This window comes from Ursus maritimus, unplaced genomic scaffold (assembly GCF_017311325.1).
Source record: "Ursus maritimus isolate PB19 unplaced genomic scaffold, ASM1731132v1 scaffold_2, whole genome shotgun sequence".
NCBI lineage: Eukaryota > Metazoa > Chordata > Mammalia > Carnivora > Ursidae > Ursus > Ursus maritimus.
Window position 1 is genome coordinate 9090528 of NW_024424452.1, and position 21304 is coordinate 9111831.

General features: G+C 51.8%; 2 protein-coding genes across 3 annotated transcripts in view; one reads left to right on the forward strand and one right to left on the reverse strand.

Annotated features, from left to right (window-relative positions):
- MDH2 (malate dehydrogenase 2) overlaps window positions 1-13598 on the reverse strand; it is a 16097-nt gene extending 2499 nt beyond the window's left edge. The window contains exons 1-6 of one of the 2 annotated variants that reach the window (XM_040634908.1): window positions 13406-13598; window positions 7397-7565; window positions 5824-5907; window positions 5235-5344; window positions 3869-3994; window positions 1213-1290 (exon numbers count right to left, since the gene is read on the reverse strand). In XM_040634908.1, the coding sequence (XP_040490842.1) occupies window positions 1213-1290; window positions 3869-3994; window positions 5235-5344; window positions 5824-5907; window positions 7397-7565; window positions 13406-13471 (633 nt within the window). In that variant the 5' untranslated portion in view covers window positions 13472-13598. Of the gene's footprint in view, window positions 1-1212; window positions 1291-3868; window positions 3995-5234; window positions 5345-5823; window positions 5908-7396; window positions 7566-10655; window positions 10700-13405 lie in introns of those variants that run through there. The other variant, XM_040634909.1, reaches the window with a different exon arrangement.
- Window positions 13599-13745: 147 nt separating this feature from the next.
- The window catches only part of STYXL1 (serine/threonine/tyrosine interacting like 1), a 70168-nt gene continuing 62609 nt past the window's right edge, over window positions 13746-21304 (forward strand). The window contains exon 1 of the mRNA XM_008698537.2: window positions 13746-13836. The gene's annotated coding sequence lies outside the window, so the exon portion shown is untranslated. The remainder of the gene's footprint in view (window positions 13837-21304) is intronic.

Here is a 21304-nt window from a genome sequence, read left to right on the forward strand (position 1 = left end):
CCCCCCCCCCCCCCGCTCGTGGCAGACGCCCCCCGCACTGCTGCTACACGGGAAACCGAGACCAACTCTGCTGTAAAGAAAAAGTCAACTTTGTTGGGAGGTATAGTGGGGCCCTTACCGCCCCCCACGCCCTTTAAAAGTAGGCTCCACACCCAACATGGGGCTTGAACTCATGACCCTCAGATTAAAAAGAGTTGCGTGCTTCACCAACTGAGCCAGCCAGGCGCCAACCCTGCCCGCCCCATCCCTACTCATTTTTAAAGAATTTTTAATATTTTGGACTAATTTTAGACTTAGAGAAAAGTTGTAAAAATAGCACAAAATTTCCCTCACCCAGCTTACCCCAATGTTAGCATCTTACATAACCACAGTGCAATTATGAAGATCGGGAAATTATCATCGATACATTAACTACAGACCTTACTCAAATGTCACCCATTTCCCCACTGCTGTCCCTTTTCTGTCCCAGTTCCCATCCAGGACCCCATGTCGGCCCATTCCCTAGCAGTCCTGTCTTCCCAGACGCTTGGCAAGAGGACTGACCGCTCGTTTTGTAGAATGTCCATCAATTTAGATTTATAAAAGGTTTCCTCGTGCTCTGCTCATAAGGTTATGCACTTCTGGCAAGAACGGCACAAAGGTTTTGTGTCCTTCTCAGTGCACTACACTCAGGGGGTCAGGACACGGACTTAATATATGTTATTCTCAGTGGTGTTCACCTTGTCTCTACTCATTTTTTTAAAATTTGTTTTTTTAAAGATTTCATTTTTAAGTCATCTCTACACCCAGCGTGGGGCTCAAACTCACAGAGCCGAGATCAAGGGTCGTGGGCTCTACTGACGGAGCCAGTTGGGCGCCCCTCTACTCGTTTTTAAACAAAGAGGCTTTGCCTGTTCTCACCCAACCAGGAATTCGGTGGTTTCCTGCAGCAGTTTTCGTTGCGTGCTGGGAGCTGGCCGCTGTGAGCACCTTCTGACCGCACTCACTCCCACAGGGGTGGACCCCCGAAGTGCTGGAGCCTGACCACAGCCCCGCAGGCCACTCATGAACCGCCCCCCTTCCCCAACAACGGCTGGGGCTGTATCCATAGCGGGAATCCTCTCAAAATACGATGGATGTTTCTTCTTCGTCAGTCTGTCTTCAGCACCTCGAGCTGGAACCTCTTAATGGCGTTCCTGATCTTATAGCTTCCTGCCCAGGTGACACACTCACCTGCGAGATCAGGGGGATGATGGTCTTCCCGGCATGGCCGCCAATGACAGGAACATTGACTCGAGCGGGATCCAAACCCTGGCCACCAAAGTATGAAGCTTTGTTAATTTTTAAAGCTCTTTGAGCAAAAACTATGTCATATTCACCTAAAGCACCAATACTGGCAAAATCCACAGCAGTCAGAACAAAGAAACCACAGAGGCCCGAGTCCAGCTGTGTTCAGATCTCCTACCACAGCCCCACCACCCGCGTGGAACACCAGCTGGACGGTGAGGTGCGGAGTACGCGTCACCTGGTGTGGTTACTATGAGGGTCTTCCTTTATAGTGAGCAGAAAACTGCCCCCTTGTGGGGTCCCCCCACTGGTCCCTGTCAGTCTGATATCTTCTGAGAATCAGAGGACAGTCCTCTTCCCCGGAGCTAAGGTCATTTCCCATGCATCAGCCCAGATTCACGTCCCCACACTCGGTCACAGAGAACGAGCCCAATTCCCTCCCCCTCACTGCAGAGCAACATTCAAGAACAATTCCAGAAAACCCGGGGGTGAGAAGTCTGTCAACTCAAACTGTGATGAGGACAGAATAAAACTGAGCTGTAAGGGGTCAAAACACCATGGTTCTTTGTCAGGGCTTAATAGGAGAGGCTGATTCATTAGTTAAACCAGAGGCACAACAACCCCACAAATCTACGGACCAGGTATTTCTTAAGACGGTCAAAAAAAGGAAAAAAAAAGAGAATCTGGTGGGAGTTATGGGAGGGATGAGAGCAGTCCCCCAATGATGCCCCCTTCCCCAAATGCCACAGCTGCTAAAGAGAGCAGCCCTGTCAGGAACACCCCTTGTCCAGGAAGGGAGACCCAGCATTGAGAATGGGCAGACTCAGCAGGACCAAGTCCATGGAGCGGGGAGCTCACATGGCGGCACCTACGTGCCAAGGCGGTGTGCCGGTCACCAGAGACATGGGCATGGACAGATGGAGCCCCTGCTTTTGAGACCTATATTGTCAATTGGGGATAAGAGACGTCCCTGTGTGCTGTGTGGAAATGGGCACATGGGGTGGCCCTGGAAGCAAGGGGGGGAGCACTTCATCAGCCCTGGAGAGGCTTTCTGGGACAGACGTAACTTCATCTGGGAAGCAGCAGCAGGACTCTGCCAAAGGAAGCGTATTCTAGGCAAAAGGAGCAGAAAGAGGAAAGGCCTGGGGGCATAAAGAACACGTATCACATCAGCAGAAAAGCCAAGAGAAGGTGGCAAAGGGGGCAGAAGATGGCCAAGAGGACTGAGGATACTGGAGCTCCAGATACTGGAGCTTTAAGGGCCAACTTTCATTCCTGATACAATTCAGGATTTTCCCAGAATGCCAGACAGCCTGAGGGAGAGGACAATTCACTTAACTGAAGCTTGACAAGCACTAGGTTCTCTGCCAGGAGCCAAGATCCCCAAACAGCAGAAGTTCCCAGGCTACGACTGCACTGTCCAGTCAAACTTTCTGCGAAAACACAGGAGCCACATGGGGCTATCGAGCATCTGAATGTGGCCAGTGCAATGGAGGATACGAATTTCTAATTTTCTGTAATTCTAAGTAATTTAAATAGCCATGTGCAGCTAGCGTGTCACAGCAGGACCAGGGGCCCAGGGGAGATGGGGTGCTTTGGTCCCCAAGAGCCCAGAGAGAATGAGCACTGTGGCTTCCAGGAAGGTGGGCCGTGAGCCCCAGGAGGCCCAAGCCCCACCATCCCGGCCTGTCCTTGGTTGGCCTCAGTGGGAGTGCAAGCTCTTTGGGAAAGCCTGTCCTGACTCAAACAACCACGCCCAGCTGCTTATCCAGTTACACTGGCTCTTGAATCCCAAGGCCTGGCCCTGTCTTCTGGATCTCTGGGACCCCTGACCCTAGGAGAGGGGCTGACGACATGCCACAGCGTGAACAAAAGCAGGGCACCACGCTCCAGAAGCGGACCTGTCTGGCGCACGGGCAAGGACGATCAAGGTCAACGGTCTCGTGTGTGCAGGATAACTGTTCCTACTTCAGAGAAGCCCCCTCATCTGCAAAGCCTGCAAAAACTGGCCTGAAGCTCAACAGGGACACTTCCACAGGCCAGAGGAAGTGGTTCTGCTGGATCCACACCCCAAGGTTTACAACTGAGCTGCGAGAGGGACTGAGGACACCGGAGCTGGTGCTGGTGCCAACCCCCCACCCCAGCACGGGCCCAGCGGCCCGGTCGGCGGCCCAGCGAGCCGCAGCCAACTGCAGTCAGAACTACAGGCCAGGGACCAGATCCTGACATATCGGGACTTCAGGAATGTTCCGAAATTCTTCAGGTTTGCCGACTGTATCATTTATCTAATGATTAGCAGGTAAATCCTGTTAGTTCTAGTTTTCAGAGGTAATGAGCTTAGAGAGCACAGTCCAGTTGAGCCAGCGAGAAATCGGGAAAAAGCCCACACACTCGATGCACCAGGGAGGACAGAGAGGGAGCGGAGTCAAGACACCAGCTGGCTGCAGTTTACACCTGAAGGGGTCTGTGTGGATCCCCCAAGGAAACCTGAGAGCTACTCTCCCCCACAGGGGCCACTCCAGGAGCACCGAAGACTCCCTAGTCTCCTACGCCCACCCATCAACCAAGCGCGGCCAGAAGGAAGCCTGAAGAACACCTTTACCTTCAGTTCCGCAATGAAAGTGTTGGCTCTGACAATGTCCAGGGTCGTCACCCCGAAGATTTTATTGGGGTTGTATGCTCCGTGTTTCTTGAAAACTTCCGTTGCGATTGGGATGGTGGAGTTAACCTGGTAAAGGCAAGAGAGAGGAGGAACTTGCCCTCATCCCGAGAGAAGAGACATGCCACAGACGGAAACCTCTCTTCCCCAGACCTTGAACAAGTCCTAACAGGCCAAGCTGCCTCGGTAGCTTTGCATACGGGCAAGCTGCCCTCGCGGTGAACAGGTCACAGTGGGCCGACTTCCTATTCTCCCCCCCCACAAAAAACCCTTCATGGAGGCACAATGCTCCTCCCGTAGGGCCCCCCCTCCCCCGGTTCCGATGTGCATATGACCTTCCAGCTGTCAACCTAACCCGAGAGGCTGGCCCCGCAGGACACAACCCGCTCCCGCTGGGGCCGACACCCGAACAAACCCCCGCACAGTGCAGGGCCAACCCCTCAGCCACCCTGCGAGGGAAGCCTGGGCACGTCTCCCCAGCTCCCCGCACGTGGTTTCCTCACGGCAGAGACGACCACCTCGGGAAGCCGTGAAGGTTACGGGACTTAACATACAGCCCGTGCTGACACAGCGCCTGGCGCACAGAGAGCCCAATAAAGGCCCAACACAACCGCGGGATCCGAGTCAGCCGCTAGGTTAGCGTCCCAGCAAAGGCAGGGCTGCTCCCTGCTGCTGACCGGCTGCCCCGAGGGTGAGCTAGTTGGGGGGCGGCTCCTCAGAAGCCCTGGCAACAGCTCTGTGTGTGGATCGGTCAACGCTTCCACCCTGAGCCTGAGCCTCAGAGGTTACCCCTCTGAGGTACCTCAGAACCTTACCCCAGCGGGTAACTGCAACCCAAAGGGCTGCTGGGGAGGCATGCAGGTCGCCGCGGTCTTCTTGGGGGGAGGGGGTGGAGGGGTGGGTACAGCACATGCGCTTTCGGGATCAAAGGAGAAGCTCCCCATAAAATCCTAGGAGCAGGGCCCGGGGTGGCTGAGCAAGCCTGATGGGGAACCAGGAACCGTGACCCCCAGTAGCACAGAGTAAAAGAAGTTCACAGGCCACCACAATCAGGGCTGAATGGAGGTTCGAGATTGGACTTTACAGGAGGAGAAACTAAGACATAGAGACGGGCAGGGATTTGAGTGATGTGCCCAAAGGCACACAAGTGGTGGGAAAACCAGGCCGGAATTCACACTTGGTTCGTGCGGTGCATGCGTCCGCTGCTACCCCTTTATCGGACTCTGGTCCCTGTAAGCACCTCCGCCTCCTGCTGCTCGCTGGGGGCTTCCGGTGCGGCGTGAGCGGACTACCGGGCCGTGGCACTCACCGGATTGGAAATGATGCAGATCATGGCCTCGGGGCAGTGCTGGGCACAGGCAGCCGTCAGGGTGGCCACAATGGAGGCGTTGGTGTTGAACAGGTCATCCCGGGTCATGCCTGAGAACGATCCAATTCAAGATGTTCACAAAGCACGGAGCGAGTCGCCCAGTGTGCGCCCCGGGCTGTCAGTTGTTACGGGGAAACCAAACGTGAGCGGGACAGCTTTCACGACCATCTATCTTGCAGGAGAAACAAGCTAGTGTGACAAGTGCTCACAGAGGCTCGTGGAGGGGCTGGGGTGTGGGGAGGGGGCTCAGGGAGGGAGATATGTGAGGAGGGTCCTCGAGGATGAGTAGGAGCTTCCGAGCAGCAGGCGGACAAAGGGCACTGCGGGCAGATAGCGTGCACGGGAGCAGCAGACCGGGCAGGGTGCAGACACGTGCCAGGCCAAGAAAGGGATTCCTCTCTATCCCACAGGGACTGGGGAGCCTGTGGAATTCTCTGCCACAGAGACGCTGACTTGATCCCGTGTAACGGAAAACCATGTCCCCGCCTGACTGGCAGGGAGACGCGAGACAAGGCTTCCAAACACACACCTGGTTTTCTTGGGACTCCTGCTGGGATAACCACCACATCGCAGCCTTTCAGGCAATCCGGCAGCTGCTCAGGTCCGAGGTAGCCTAGACAACCCCCCAGCAGAGAGCAAGTTCACCTTCTCTGATCTGGAGAGGCGAGCACATCTGTGGGGACGGAGCCGGGGGAAGACAGCCCCTGCTGGGTCCAGTGCTGACCGCAGGCCTCTAGGAGGGCTGCATGGCCCACCTATGAAGTGCTTCCTGACCACCGCTGCCCGCGGGTCTGACCCTTCCAGCCTCCAACAGCCTGGGTTTCCCCCCACCGCCCGCCCTGGTGGAACGGATCAACCCTCTAGCCACCCCACCCTCGCCACCATACCAAGTTCAGCCACTTGCCTTTATCCGACCCGCTAGCACCTGTCAGGCCCTTCCTGGCTCCAGTTCTAAGAGCTGCCTATTCCTCCACCCACCGCCCAGTCGTCCTAACAAAAGCCCCATCTCAGGGTCAGATCAGAAGACACACTGAAAGCCAAGTGAGGAAATCGTGGTGCTGATAAACACGGACTCTAAGTATTGGTCTCTCCTTGTTTATTCCTATCATCTGAGGGGAAAAAAGGTCTACTTTCAAAGGTTGCAAGGGAAATTCGCTCTGATGACCAAACTCTGCTTTGATTTGGACTTTCTCCTTATTGCAGGAGCTTTCAAAAGCTCCAAAGAAAACGAGCAAACAAATTCAGAGGTGACGGAAGGCACAGAAACGTACAAGCTGACAGCTGGCCTCTTGAGGGGCGCCCGCCGGCTGGGGACGCGTGGGAATACCATCCCGCAGGGCGTTCTCACGCACTGCCAGCAGAGACAGAAATTACTACACCTTTCTGGACCGTAATTTGGGACTTCACAGTAAAAGCTTTAACACAGTCATACCTACTAATTCTACTTTTGGGCTTCTCAGAAACAAGATGTAAAGATGAAGATGTTCGTCATAGCTTATGTATCTGTGTTTAAAGGAGAGCGAAACAGGAAATTGCCCAATGGCCGATAGTATAGATAATATACTAAATGGTAAATTACAGTGCGGCTTTAAAAATGATTATAATCAAGAATTTGGCGACATGGACAAATACTGCTATAAAGTAAAGGTAAAATAACCAGGATAATGACGGATTATTTCTTGGATGACAATCACATGTTTGCCTGACAGGAGAAGCACACTCTTCCCTAAGAAGGCTGTGCTTAAGAGAAGCTGGCAGAGGAGCTGGCCCATGGCATGGGAAGGCAACCTGCAGCCCACAGGGAACAGCATTCCTACGGTTCCCCAAGCTCCAGAAGTCCCTGGAAGTTCTCCTTCCCCATCCTATTATTTTCCAAATTAGAAAAAAAATTAAAAATGGGAAGATTAGATCACCTTTGTTTTTCTGAAAGACAATGCTATTTAAATTCTGACAGGCTCAAGTCCAAAAAGACGTAGGCGTTTGTGTATGTGGAAACCCCGAGTCTCTGATCTACTTTCACCGAAGAGCTGTGTTCTATCGCTTGGACCCTGGTCTACCGGGGAGAAGGAAAGCAGAGTCTCCAGGCTCAGCGTGTCCAGTACCTTTCACGGTGGCTCTGGTCTCGATGTGGCTCAGGTCTGCGGCCACTCCGGGCGTATGAGCAATATCGTAGAGGGTCAGGCGGCTCACTAAGGGACTGTTCTTGAGGAGAAGCGCAAGGGGCTGCCCGATTCCACCGGAAGCCCCCAGCACGGCTACTTTAGCATTGTTCTAAAAAGAGGCACAGAGAAAGGACTCTTAATACAGAATCAGTATTAGAAGTAGTCACACAATAGCCTAGAGAACACTGCACTGGGCCTCTCATTGCTGCGGTGCCAAAGGAGACACCAGCGTCACATTCCTACCGGTCCCAAGGCCCGGTTTCCTTCAGAAGCATAGAGGCTTATTATCTCAGGGAAACAGGGAACTATGTCCACAGATGTTGTGACAGTCGGGGTCCTATTCAAACACCCCCGAAAGACGAACAAGCTTTACTCAGGCAGCTTTCCCTACTGAGCACCTATCAAGCACCTACCAACAGGCTGGTCACTGTGAATGGGGAGGAGCCCTGCTGGCTCTGGGGGGGACCAGGGAAAGGAGGTGCTGGGGGGGGGGAGGGGCACGCAGCCTCAGGAGGGCTGTGTGTTTCGGAGGGCTCCTTCCCCGCAGTTAGGTCAGACCTGCAGCCTCAGCTGCTTGCGCCCATACTTCGGGGTCTATCAGGATCACCCGCTGGACTAAGAAAGCCCACAGAGGGCCAGGCTCCTAGAAGTAGGACAGGCCTCGGGCCTCTGTATTTCCAACCTGACCTCCGAGTGACTCTAGGCAGAACAAGCAGCAGGTGGCTCGGGCCATATCAGCTGCAGGGAAGAGTTAAAAAGTGACACAGCTAAGAGACTTAACTGCCTTGTTAGCATCTAGAAGCCTGGAGCTAGAAGAATTTCTATCAGTTTATCGGTCACCTTACTGGAACTAAAAATCGAAAGATTTGAGCTTTGACAGCCACTTCAGGCCTAAGTACATCTAATGACCGGCATCACCTAATCGCTTTTTCTTATACCAAGGAGTGGGATTGAGGAGTCACATGGTAATTCCACACTTAATCTTCGAGAAAGTGCCAGACTGTCTTCCAAAGGGGCTAACTCATCTTTAAGTCTCACCTCCAATTCAACAGGCACCGGACTTCCTACCTGCTGCATGCCAGACTGACTTGCTAGCGCCAACGACAAGACCTGCACACCGAAAGGCGGGCAAATTGAATAAACAGCATCTAGTGTGACAAGTGCCACGGAGGTAGACACTAGGAGACAATTAAGTGTGACAGGGGGTTTTGAAGGAGGGGCAGCAGTTTACCAGATGGATGCTAGGGGGAGGAGCTATGGAGTATGGCCTAGTGAAGGGAAGCAGTCCTCAATGGCTTGGGAATTGCTGGACGCACGCGGAGAATGAAGAAGGTAGGGCCAAAGCTGAGAGCCTAGCACAGTCTATCTGGTCCTTCTGGGCAATGGGGAACTGATGAAAGGCCTTAGAAGCCGGGAAAAACATGTCCAGAACTGTGTTTTAAAAAGATATGAGGCAGAATGGAAGATGGCCTGGAAACATCCAAGAATGGAGGCAGGGAGACTACTGCAATAGTCCAAGCATGACTCAAGGGTGGGACCTAGGCAAGCAAGAAGGGATGGATGGGACAAGGGATTCAGCCACCCCCCTCCCCTTCCATCCAGATGGGGAACGGAGAGAGGAACCTGGGATGACAGCTTGCTGGCTTGAGTAGACAGCACTGCCTTTAAGCAAGAGAGGGAACTGGGGAAGAGGGGGTAATGGGTTTGGAAGAAAGGATAATGAGTTCCGTTTTACATGCTGGGTCTGAGCCCCTTAAAACATCCGACACACAGATGTGCGCAGTAGGCTAAAGGCTTGGTCTGGAGGTCTTATGCATCTGCACTGGGATTAATGGTAGCCAGAGATATGGACGAAGCACAAAAGGGAACACAGTGACAGGGGGACTAGGGACAGAGCCCTGAGAACACCGTCATTTAAGGAGGAAGTAGAGTCTGTGAAAGATGATGACCAAATCAGACTTAGAGCCATCCCCACCCCAGCCACTTCCAAAAATAAGTCCGTGACTACCTCTTGGTAACCTTTCCCACGAGGGGCAGAATTTATTATATAGTAGGACTTCACCTGAAACTCAGACCATCCAGCAACCTCACCCACTCGGAACACCAGAAGCAAAATGGTAGCCGAAGCTTCTGGTAGCCGAAGGCCATTTGTCAGGTCTGCTCTGTGGCTGGTACTGAGCTACGTCTTTCCTTTTTTTTTTTTTTTTAAAGATTTTATTTATTTGACAGAGAGAGACAGCCAGCGAGAGAGGGAACACAAGCAGGGGGAGTGGGAGAGGAAGAAGCAGGCTTATAGCAGAGGAGCCTGATGTGGGGATCGATCCCAGAACACAGGGATCACGCCGGAGCTGAAGGCAGACGCTTAACCGCTGTGCCATCCAGGCGCCCCGAGCTACGTCTTTCCTTATCTGATTCTCTGAACTCCATTAAGTAACACTAACGGACTCATTTTACGAATGAGGAACTGAGGCACAGAAGTTGTAATACGCCCAGGCCCTAAAAGATAGCAAATGATGACGTGGGATACAAGCCGAACCCAGGTAACTTCATTCTTCAATTTGGGCTTTAAAAAAAAAAAAACAGGGAAGACTTAGAAAAAACATCTATTCTAAGCCATGCCCTACAGCTCACTCTTATTATACAAAAGGTACCCTTCACCACTAGGGCTCACTCAAGGCCTAAACAAAACTCCTCAGTGAGCTTATTTCTACTCAAACCTTACAAATGAGAAGAGGAGCCTGTTCTGGGCCGGCAGGCAGCTGCCAGGGAAGGAGACAAAGAGCAGGGATAAGAACCCGAAGCACCACACGTGGTCCTCTCGGGCGGCCATCTGCTTTGGGTCCCTATACTCTCACCATAGACTGTATTTTTTTTTTTTTTAAGATTTTATTTATTTGACACAGAGAGAGAGACAGCCAGCAAGAGAGGGAACACAAGCAGGGGGAGTGGGAGAGGAAGAAGCAGGCTCCCAGCGGAGGAGCCTGATGTGGGGCTCGATCCCAGAACGCTGGGATCACGCCCTGAGCTCAAGGCAGACGCTTAACGACTGCGCCACCCAGGTGCCCCATAGACCGTATTCTACACTAACCGCCACTAGTAGTAATGGACTTTGGTTATCAAACCCCGAAACCCAAGCACAAACAAACAAAACCCACACTGTGTAATCTGCTTAAGAAAAGTAAACTTTAAAAGCACATACAACTGAAAATCTTGGGGCGCCTGGGTGGCACAGCGGTTAAAGCGTCTGCCTTCGGCTCAGGGCGTGATCCTGGTGTTCTGGGATCGAGCCCCACATCAGGCTCCTCCACTGTGGGCCTGCTTCTTCCTCTCCTACTCCTCCTGCTTGTGTTCCCTCTCTCGCTGGCTGTCTCTATCTCTGTCAAATAAATAAATAAACTCTTTAAAAAAAACAAACAAACAAACAAAAAAAAAACAACAACAACTGAAAATCTTGACTTCAGTTTTGATTTTTTTTAAATTGGTGCTGTGTAAGGGGAACGCTGACTTCCAAGACAACTAGTCAGATCAACTCAGAACTGAGGTCTGGCAATCTCATCCACTTCAGTCATCACTCTCACATCTTGTCTCTACTCCCAGGGACCTCCAATTCCAACTCCCACATTCCCAGCTCTATTAGGCATTCTCATAGTCCCGTAAGCCCAACTGTCTAAATAAATGTATGCTTTCTACCTCTCCCACCCTGTTCCCAAATAGTACCTGTGTTCTCCCAAATTCAAACACTTAGAACTATTTCCTGCCTCTTTCCTTATTAGAGACACCCAGTTAGGACGTGGAGGCCTTGGCATCTCAAACATCTTCCCAACCTCCCCCTCCCCCACCATCCGTTCCCATTCTATTATCTACCCTAGGCCCTCAGCTCCACCTCAAAACCATCCTTCTGAAAATTAACTTTTAATCATTTCACTTCCTTACTCAAAAGTCTCCTTGAAATCCCCCATGCCTAGATTACTCAGCCTGGCTTCCAAGGCTGACTAGGGCAGTGGTTCCACTGTGGAGCCCCGCTGGACATAGAATTACTTGAAAACAGAAAGAGAGAAAGAAAGCAAGAAAGGAAGGAAGGGTGGGGAGGGAAAGGAAAGGAAAGGAAGGAAAGAGACTGACCTGATGCTCTCACTAAGGTCTTTAAATGAATCAGTCCCTTATGATACATAAGATGACCTCCTCACTCATTCTGTTGCGTTCAGTGTTGAGGTGATGGCATTATTTGTATATTACAAAGTTTCACCAATTTAGTTAATATGTATAAAAACACAGTCCTTCAGTGGTAGAATTTTTATAATGTAGACAACAATCTGTAGTATTGCAGAGATTAACTCATGATCTCTTTGAAGACCAATCTCCATACTTACTTACTGATCTTTTCTGCAGACTGGTTGTCAACAGAACACGCTCAGCAACTTTTGCAAATGGGTAACACTTCCTTCATCTGTAAGTCCGCTTTATAATGTAAGTCTATTATGGTTTGTTTTTAAAGTTCTATTTTTTGTGTTGTAACATATATATATATATATTTGTATACACCTGTAGAAATAAATATACTGAGGCTGTGTTCTTGATACATTTTTACTGTTAAGGATACAGGATCCAGGAGCGCCTGGGTGGCTCGGTCAGTTAAGCCTCCAACTCTTTTGACTTCCACTTGGGTCGCGATCTCAGGGTTGTGGGATTGAGCCCCAGGCTCCTGATATCCTCCCCTTGCCCAAATCCACTCTCCTCCTGCGGCCTTTCCCATCTCAGCAATTTCAAAGCCCTAAGTCTTCATGTCCTTCATGCTGGTACCCCTCATCCAACCGTCTGTTGTCAGCAAATCCCACGGGTTCGTGATCAGTTCCCTTCCCCCACTCCTCAGCATCGACGTTCAGCACCTCCACCTGCCCTGTTTACTCATTTGGGGCCTATCCCAAGTGCCACTCCTTACTCTTCTTGGTATCTCCTGCAGCACCAAGCACAGATCTTGGCAAGCATGGATACTCAATGCTCTTGTGTACTTATTTTCCAAATGAACTGAACGCACAAGAAACTGATCTGAAGAACAGAAGCTAAAGCAGAAATTTGGAATCTCCTTTACTAATCACCTCCCTCTTGGGTGCAACACTTAAAGACGCAATGTGGGTATCTCCTGGGTTCTCAAACTTTAGTTATATTAGAATCACCCGGGGCACCTGGTAAACATACAAAAGGTGCAGGTCCTACCCTCCTTCAATGGACCCGGGCTGTTCCTCATTAGCTTTCAGGTGATTACAGCACACACGGAAGTTTAGAGAACCACCATCCTTGAGGATGACTAAAAATAGCTTAGGCTTAAGCACTCGCAGACCAAGCCCGGCACAGTCACCATACCTGGGGGGCAGGCCCAGTCCGCCCAAGCAGGATCCTTCAAAAGGGTCCTGATGAGGCGGCAGCGTCTTTACGCTCTTAGAGGGAAAGCTTGGTGATCCAAAACCACTGACAGCGGGCAGGAGAGTGGACTTTCAGTTCTCTGACCAAATGATTGTAACCTTGGACCACTTCCCTACCCTCGGTATCTCAGTCCGCCAGCACTATGGAGTTAATAATTACACGTTGTTTGCACGGATGCTACAAGAACAAAGTCGCTTAAAGTACTATGGAAAGCTGCATACAAGCGTTAAATTATTTTCGGCCCTACAGCTAAAGCTTCTCAGCCTTGAAGCTGTGCAGACCAAGTGCAGGCTCTCTGGGGGTCCGGGGGGACAAGCCGGGGGGCTTTCCCCCCTTCCTCTCCCAGGCTTTCTTTCGGCACTTCCCTCCCAGTATCCGGGCCGGCCCAGGGCGCCATAGGCGCGGGTCGGTACCGGACGACCCTGCGGTCTAAGGCTGGCCCGGGGATCAGGGCTGCTCGCGAGCCCAGAACCCACGTGGCCCCGGCCGGGGGGCCTCCGCCTGCAGGCAGCCCCTCGTCGGGCCTACCTGGGCCGAGGTGCTGAAGCTGCGGCGGAGAGCGGCGCCGGCAGGGCGGGCGAGGGCGGAGAACATGGTTGGAGCGGGCGGGGAGCGGACCGGCAGGCGAAGGAGCTGGCGGCGGGCAGGTGACACCAACGACCTCCACACCGCACAGGGCCTCCCGGCTCCGCTCTGCCCGGCCTCGCGAGAGTGACCCGGCTTCCGGCCCCGCCCGCCTCCCAGCTCTCGCGGTACCACTTCTGCCTGGGCTGCGGAGGGGGAAAGCGGGGGGCGCTTCCTGCGCGCAGGGAGCGCGGTCCGGGCGGGGTCGTAGCGTGTCTAGCGTTCCGTGCGGCCGGTGGGGGAGACGCGGTCGCGAGTGGTAGGGAGAGTCCGCACCAGAGAGGTGGAAGAGGACGGGATTTAGGCTGGAGCAGCCTTAGAGGAGCCATTTCCAGGTGGGGCCCCAGACAGAGGCTCTGACAAGGAGACGGGTCAAGGTCGCGCTGCAGGCCCGGGGAGTGGGTGCGGTCCGGGCCCTAGACCTCAGCCAAAACCACTTCTCTTGCTCCTGGAGGCAGGAGGGGCTCCGAGCTCTGGAAGGCTCTGGAAAGGAAAGTGGGGAGAGGAGGTTGAGTCCTGGGGGGTGGTGTGGGAGGATGGGGTCCTCTCTAATCAGTCACTTCAGTGCACCCCCCCCCCCGCACTGTCCACCAGCCAGCGTGCTTGTCCCTCAAGGTGCACAGGACCTTCAAAGACACCGCCATTGAGAATGGCGGACACAGCACTGCGGGCGAGGCCCTGTTCTACGAGTTTACAGGAAAGCAGCACCGGGTTACAGACAAGGAAACTGGTATCGAGGTGGTAACTTGCATGGTCACCCGATCCCTACTCCTCAGGTTTACGCAGCCGTGCTGTGAGCACGGCCAGATTGTTGCTGCTTTAGGTACGAAGAAACTGTGGCTGAGCCCAGTTAAGTGGATTTGTTGAATTTATCCAGACAGAAAGTAAAGATACGGTTCTTGCTCACAAGGAATTATGAGTTAGATATGTAAGTTGAATTAGAAGCTTCATTCCCTTCCCCCACCCCAACTGTTTTCTGGGTATACAGAATTCCTCAAAAAGTTCAGTCAAGTGGGGCGGATAGATGTGCAGCAGTTTATTGGTTTAACAAGATCTGCCCATTTCCTGCCTTTTAAGGAGCTGAGTCTAGTGGGGGAGACAGGTAAAATGCAGGCAGCGTGAGAGGGGCAACACTAAGAAAGTTGGGAGCTGTGGGAACAGAGGAGGTGGCTCTAACCCGCGTTTGGGGTGGGGCCATGTGAGAAGCACCTCAGGATGAAACATGTAGGCCGAGACATTCAGGAAGGAGTTACTCAGTGGGACAGTTCAACTCCAGAGGAGGGAGAGATCCTTGCCTGGGCATGGGAGTTCAAGTGTTTAGATGAGAAAGAAGAGCCCAAAGTAAAACCTGGGGGTGGAAAAACCTGAGTCTGTGGAGGTGAATAGATCCTCTCTGTTGGAATTGGGACACACAGATGAACAGTGTCCTTTATCTTATCACTAACTGTTGCCTGGTTCGTTATTTACCCCTCTATCTTACCACTAGAACTCAGAGTTCCTTGTGGTCAGATGTGTCTCTCATCTCTTGAGTCTTTATTGTCCAACCACGTCACCAGGCTGAGAGTGGGTGTCTGGGTTTTGGAAGAGTTGGGTAGTTTTAGGTAAGGCTGGAAAAAGCAGGTTGCAAAAAACCAGGTTGTGCAGGACCTCCAGATGTTCACTGAGAAGTTTGTATTTTATTCCTTGGGCAGCAAGTATTTATCAGAGGCTTTTATGATGCCACCGGCATTATGAAGAAGATTGGACTGACCTTGACATGCCAAGGTTTCCAATGGAAAGAGGTGGAGGGCAGGGAGATTGTTCCAGAGGCTATCTTAGGAGATGATAAATATCTGAATTATGATGATGGCCATAGAAATGGAGGGGGTGGGGCCAATGAGGAAGCAGTCTCAAGGGAAGAATTGATTCGCCTGTGCCTATCTGGGTTTAAGAAATGAATAAACGGGGTGAGGAACATCAGTCCGAGAGAAGTATATATGTGCAGAAACGGGATTTGGGGTTGTGGGAAAGGAGAGCTGGCTGGAGACAAAAGATAGAGCTCCATTTAGATGGGTTGAATTGGAAGTGATGGTGAGTTGTCCACAGAGAAATATCAGTGGACAGATGGGGCATTACTCCAACATGAAACGTGGGATTGAATGCCCAAGAGAGGCTAGGGCTGAGGGCATCCCTGCAGAGGGGAGAGGGGAGGCCATGAGAAAAATGAGAATCACAGATTCTCAGGCTCACTGCCAACACAAGGGGGCTCGAGTCCCTCCCCCTCCCTGCCAAGTGCTCTACTCAGGCCATCCCAAACAACTTGACTGTTAGGAAAGCCAGCCTCACATTCATCCGCTTCCTTTTCAATCCCAAGATGGTTCATAACAGTATTAACAGCTACTGTATCGTGCACTGACTGCTCTGCATGTGTGACTGTTACACTGAACATGTGGGGGTCTCATTCAGGAAGCCCCTGGCAGTCCTAAAACAGCTTTGTTGTCTTGCCCATGCTTGCTTTCTTTGCTTGCTCTTGGGTTACACTGAGTCAACAGAACAGACTCGCTGTAATTGCCTCCATGTCCAGTTTACATTAGTTGTCAAATCTCAACTTGATTCAGTGTCAGAGCCGCTCCTCTTCCCCTCTCAAGCTTGCTTGAGGCTCCCCACCCTTGGTGGGAAGGGTGCTTGGCTTCTTCTTTCCCCGTCTTGCTTCCTCACAACCCCTTCATTCCCCCATTAGACTGGCTTCAGACCCGTGGGGTTTGTAGGAGAAGAGATGGGAGCAGGAAGGGTCCCCCTGTCATCTGGCATTATTAGTATTCTCTGAGCCAGACGGGAGTTTGTAGCTGACTATCCTCCATGTGGTGCTTTTGTGGTGCAGTTCCTTTGACCTTGGTGGTGATGTCTCGGTCTTGCTGCTTTCCATTGTTCCTTCAGTCCCCGGTTGCTGGAATTCCGTACTGCCTGCAGATGGCCCATCGTCCCTCCAGGTGGCAAGCCTTGGGCAAAGTCCCTTTACGATGGCTTCTAGTTGGCCACCTCTCTTGCCCACATTTGATCTGCAGGAAACACTAATGCATCCTTTGCCCCCAACAAATCCTGGGGGGGTTGGCGTGTGTGCAGGGCATTTCAAATGCATGTGCCTCTCCTTGCTTTGCTAACAGCTAGCCAGCCTCAGACTTTTCCAGGCTGGGGCCCAGCACCAGCCTCTCTGCCTGCACTAGCTTCAGAGGGCAAGGCCAAGCTATTCTAAGGGTTTTCTGGTTTCTTGAATTGTTTCAAGAAAGCTAACGCTTGTGAATGTTGGCATTCAGAAGGATGCTAATGAAGGGAGAAAGTTTTGAGATGCCAAAAGGAGAGAAGGTTTAGGTGGGAGAGGATAAGGTCAGTGGATTCCAGGAGAAAGCATGAAGCTCCCCCCTCCACCTCCAGGGGCAGCTGACTGAGGAGAGCTGTTCACACTCCATGGCCTTCACCTTCCCAGGCAAGAACTAGGAAATGAGAGAAGTTGCTCCATGGGGACCCAAGGAGAGTTGCCGAGGTTTGGATAACAGTTACTGCAATTGGGAAAATTCTGGGCAAATGAACAGTGAGACAGGGATTTGCTGGTAGCTGTGGAGGCCGAGCTAGGATTCTGCAGTGTGTACTTTCTGTGTGTCCAAGTCCGCATGGTTTCCGCAGCCCAGACCCCACACCAAGGTCCTCAATGTGCAGGTGGGGCTACACGCACGGGCTCCTGTCCACGCACATACACCCGCATATTCATATCTCTGAACACAGAACACCTGGATATACACAGGGGATTTATTTTTATGGCCATATAGTTTACGTGCACTGCAGCATACAGATCTTAAGTGTTCTGTTGGATAGTTTTGACAGTTTACACCCCCCAAAATGATCCATAGAACATTTTCATTGTCCCAGAAAGTTTCTTCGTGCTCCTTTCCATCAGTCCCCTAGGACTGCTACTTCCCCATTCCTATCACCATGGTTTCATTTTTGCCTGTTCTTGTATATTTTTGTACACAATATGCAAGTACACCGACCCCCTTCTTGCCGTACCCCACACATACACAAGCCATACACACCCACGTATGCTGGCCATCTTGTGCCTTACAATAAGCTTAGACCAAGGTTATGGGCTATCCTCTTTTTGCTGAGATGCCCATATATGCTAACCTACCTTCTCTTCAACTCTAAAATCGTACCTCAAGGGAAGTATTTTAAATCTCTCCTTTCAGATCCTTGGAGCTAAAGTGAAAAGTCAGAAAGGTGGTAATCATTCCACCTGGCATGGGAGTTTTCTTTATTTTTCTCTAGGTGCTCTAGGATATTTTAAAACGGAACTATTTGGATAAATAGCTTTAGCTTTGTTGTGGCTCGTGCCTGCTGGAAGTCAAAAGATTTGGCTTCCGAGTTGCATTCCAGCAGAGGTAGCCAGAAGCACCAATGAGGAGCTCCCAAGAGCGCAGAGTTGCTGATGGCGGCCGATCGGGGTCAGGACCAAAGCCTTTGGTCTCCCAGATCAGTCAGAGGTCAGGGAAGTTAGAGCAAAGCCGAGTCCAGAGCCCGGTCAGGGCTGAGGACCTGTGTCAGAGGAGCAGAAGGGGAGGCCTAAGCCTGATCAGGGAGCAGAGGAAAAGCAAGTGTCGACGGCAGAGTTGGAGGAGGTGAGACCAGATGTGGTGACAGCCTTTGGGAGACTGCGTGACAGTTGACTAGCCCCTCTGTCTGCCAGGTGGATTGCATGGACAGAGCTGTCACTCTCAGGACTGCAAGGGTCCCTCTCAGGTGTGTAGTGGGCCTAGGTTTGGGGACATGGAAATGAAGGCAAGATAGAAGACAAGGGACAGGGATGTGGGCACCTGAGTCTGGGCCTCTGGCTCGTATCTGTTGCTTCCAAAATCCAGAGATTCTAGCAATCACTAATAATAGGACCAGGTGCTCCTCTGAACCGAGAGACTGATCTCAAGACCCCTTCTGACCTCCACAGCTCGGGGGTGCTCTAGCCAGGAACTGTGTCCTCTAGCTTTGTCAAGGTCCAGGCCACAAAGAAGGTGTCCGGCTGTGATTGAGGAAAGACCGTACCAGATCCTTGAGATCCTGCCGCTCAGGCAGCACCCAAGGCTCCTTCCACTTAGACACGTGGCCAGCTCCTGCTCTGCTCCTTGGCCTGAGATTCTCTGAACGGTGCTCTCTGCCTGTGGGATTTGTAGCTCTTAGAGGCTCCTGGGCAAAGCTGGAAGGAGAGAGCTAGCGTAGAAGTAAAGGAATGTCTTTTTCCCAAGTTTCTGCTCTATGCCAGGGCCAGGGCCGGATAATTGGCATCTGTCATCTTGACGGAAGCTTCCTACAGCCTTTCCAGTGGAATCCCGTGTAAACTGCCTTCCTTTATAGGCGAGGATATTGAAATCTGTCACCGTATTAAGCTTTGGTCATCTTGGCACAACCTCTGCCTCATACAGAGAACCAGGGCATCATGGGGTTATCTCTGGACCTTGTATCCTATCTGTGCAGTCCTCTGGGCCCTGCTCAGCTTGAACCAGGAGCCCAAAGTAAAGCTTACAGCCTGGGTTCTCCAGGAGCTTTGTGCCTCTCCTCTCCACCAGAAGCAAATGCCCATCAGTTGTGTCCACCCAGACTGCCTGAGGCTGAGCAATAGACCAAGCTCTCTGTCCTGGAAGTCCTTTGAGAAGCCTGATGTGAGGCCCGGCCTCCGACAGCCATGCCATCTGTCAGAATGGAAGGCCTCATGTGTTGGTCAAGCCCAAGGAGGCCAGAAGGGCTGGGTCTACCTGTTTCCAGCTTCATCTCAGGCTGTGACAACCCCTAAGGAAACATCCCTTCCCAGTTGGCTTGTGTTCCCCCAGATATAGACATGCGTTCTCATTGGAGCTGCGTTCAGCAGCCCAGCTGCATCCAGACAGCTCTGGGCTGACAGACAGAGTGCCACACACCAACCTGGTTTGGAGAGAGGCCCGGTCACCGCAGGGGAGGGTGAAGAACTTCCTATTGGTGGGTGTCCAATATGCAAGGACAAGGCTCGTGCTGGTGCCCTGCTCTTCTGACAGAGTTAGCGGCTTTGCTTGCCGCCTCCCCACCCCCCGCCAAAAAAACCTGAGTGGATTTCCCAAACTGATCAGTTCATAGGAAGATCGGTCTCTCTGACCCCATGAAGCCCTCAGAAAGTGCTCCCTCTGACCACTCTTCCCATCTGCCTGCCCCATTTGCCTGCGAGAACCATTGCGCCAAACCCCTCCTGAAAGTCACAGAAAGTGCTGTCTGTGCTCAGAGAGTCCACAGGGGGATGTCTTGAACTTGCCATTTTGACGCTACTGTTTTGAACAGGTCACTAGGAAAATTATTACATACAAACCGTGGCAGAAACCCTACTCGGTCAGTGCTGCTAGGATAAAAATCTAAGGAATCAAATCTTTATCGTAAAATTCACACGGAAAGAAGACTGATCTTGGGAAAACTGATCTTGGCTAAACAAAATTGAAAGTGGGGAAAAATCGGAATTGGTTACCTATGAAATAAAATCAAGGAATTAAATTGGCATAATGGAACTCACTAAGGAAAACGCTTTCGGCAAAAACTCGTCAGTATTAGTTTAATGGTCTATGTAAAAGCTCAATGTCCACAAACATTCTTAGGGCACAAATGGCAGAGCCAAGAACGTCTGAAACCTTGTGGAGTTTGGAGTAGCGCTGAAAAGGGGCTGAGCAGTCCATCCTCCACCTTTCCAGGCTAGTGGCGCCCCTGACCTCAGCTCACAGGGCTGCGTCCTCTCTCAGAACTGTGCTGTTAGGTTCAGGGACTATTCTTCTCCCACCTGTCCTTTATCAGCAGGTGAGGGCAGTTCTTGCTTGCCCAGGGAGAGTTCTGGAGGAAAGGAGAAGGAGAGAAGGAAGGAGAGCAGTCTGGAGGTGTTGATCCCTGGGGCTGGGTTTTCACCTGGATGCCTGAAGACAATCCCCCCCACTAGTGAATAAAGGGCTGGAGGTTGCAGTGGGGAGAAAGCCAGTGGGAGTTTGAGGATGGGCTCTGAGCTACAGGCGAGATAGTTCAGGAGCCAGTGTTTAGGTTGGCCTATAGAAGCTGTGAGACTAGATGCAAAACTCGTCCTCTCTCCTCTACTCACTGCCTCCCAGATGCCCTGAGCACTGGGCTTTCAGAGACAGAGGATCTGGGATCTGACTGGGGGGTGGGAGAGAGGAGGTCCTTAGGCACAATCCACCTGTGGCATCTGTAGGTATGGCATCAAGTCAAGATGGCCCTATTAGTGAAGAAGGCTGACAATTTATTGAGCGCTGTTCTGCACCAAAACCCCTGGGCACTGGATCTCCTTGTTTAGTGAGGACATAGTGAACAAGGAGGAAGGTCCCTGTCCTTATGACCCATACATTCCAGGGGCAGAAGCTTGATGATCAAGCAAACAAATGAGTGCAGTAAGGTCCGATGGTGGCAAGTGAGGTGAAGACCAAGAAGCTCCTAATTTGAAAGGATCCCCCTGACAGCCATGTAAAAATGAGCTTGTAGGGAGAAAGCAGGAAGCAAGAAGTACTGTTGGGAAGGATGGCATCCTCGGAGAGGACAGTACCATAGCCTAGGATGTTAGCCCTGGAGCTGGAGCGAAGTAGATGGGTTTGGAATATATTTAAGAACTGAAGCTAATAGTTTGGATGTGAGGGGCTGGGGCAAAAGAAGGATTTGGGGCGTGGACTTGTGTAATTTGGTGGGTAATGGTGGTGTCCTTTGAGGCTGAGAAAACGAAAAGACAGGTATTGGAGGTGTGGACATGTGTGAATGAAAAGTTCTGTT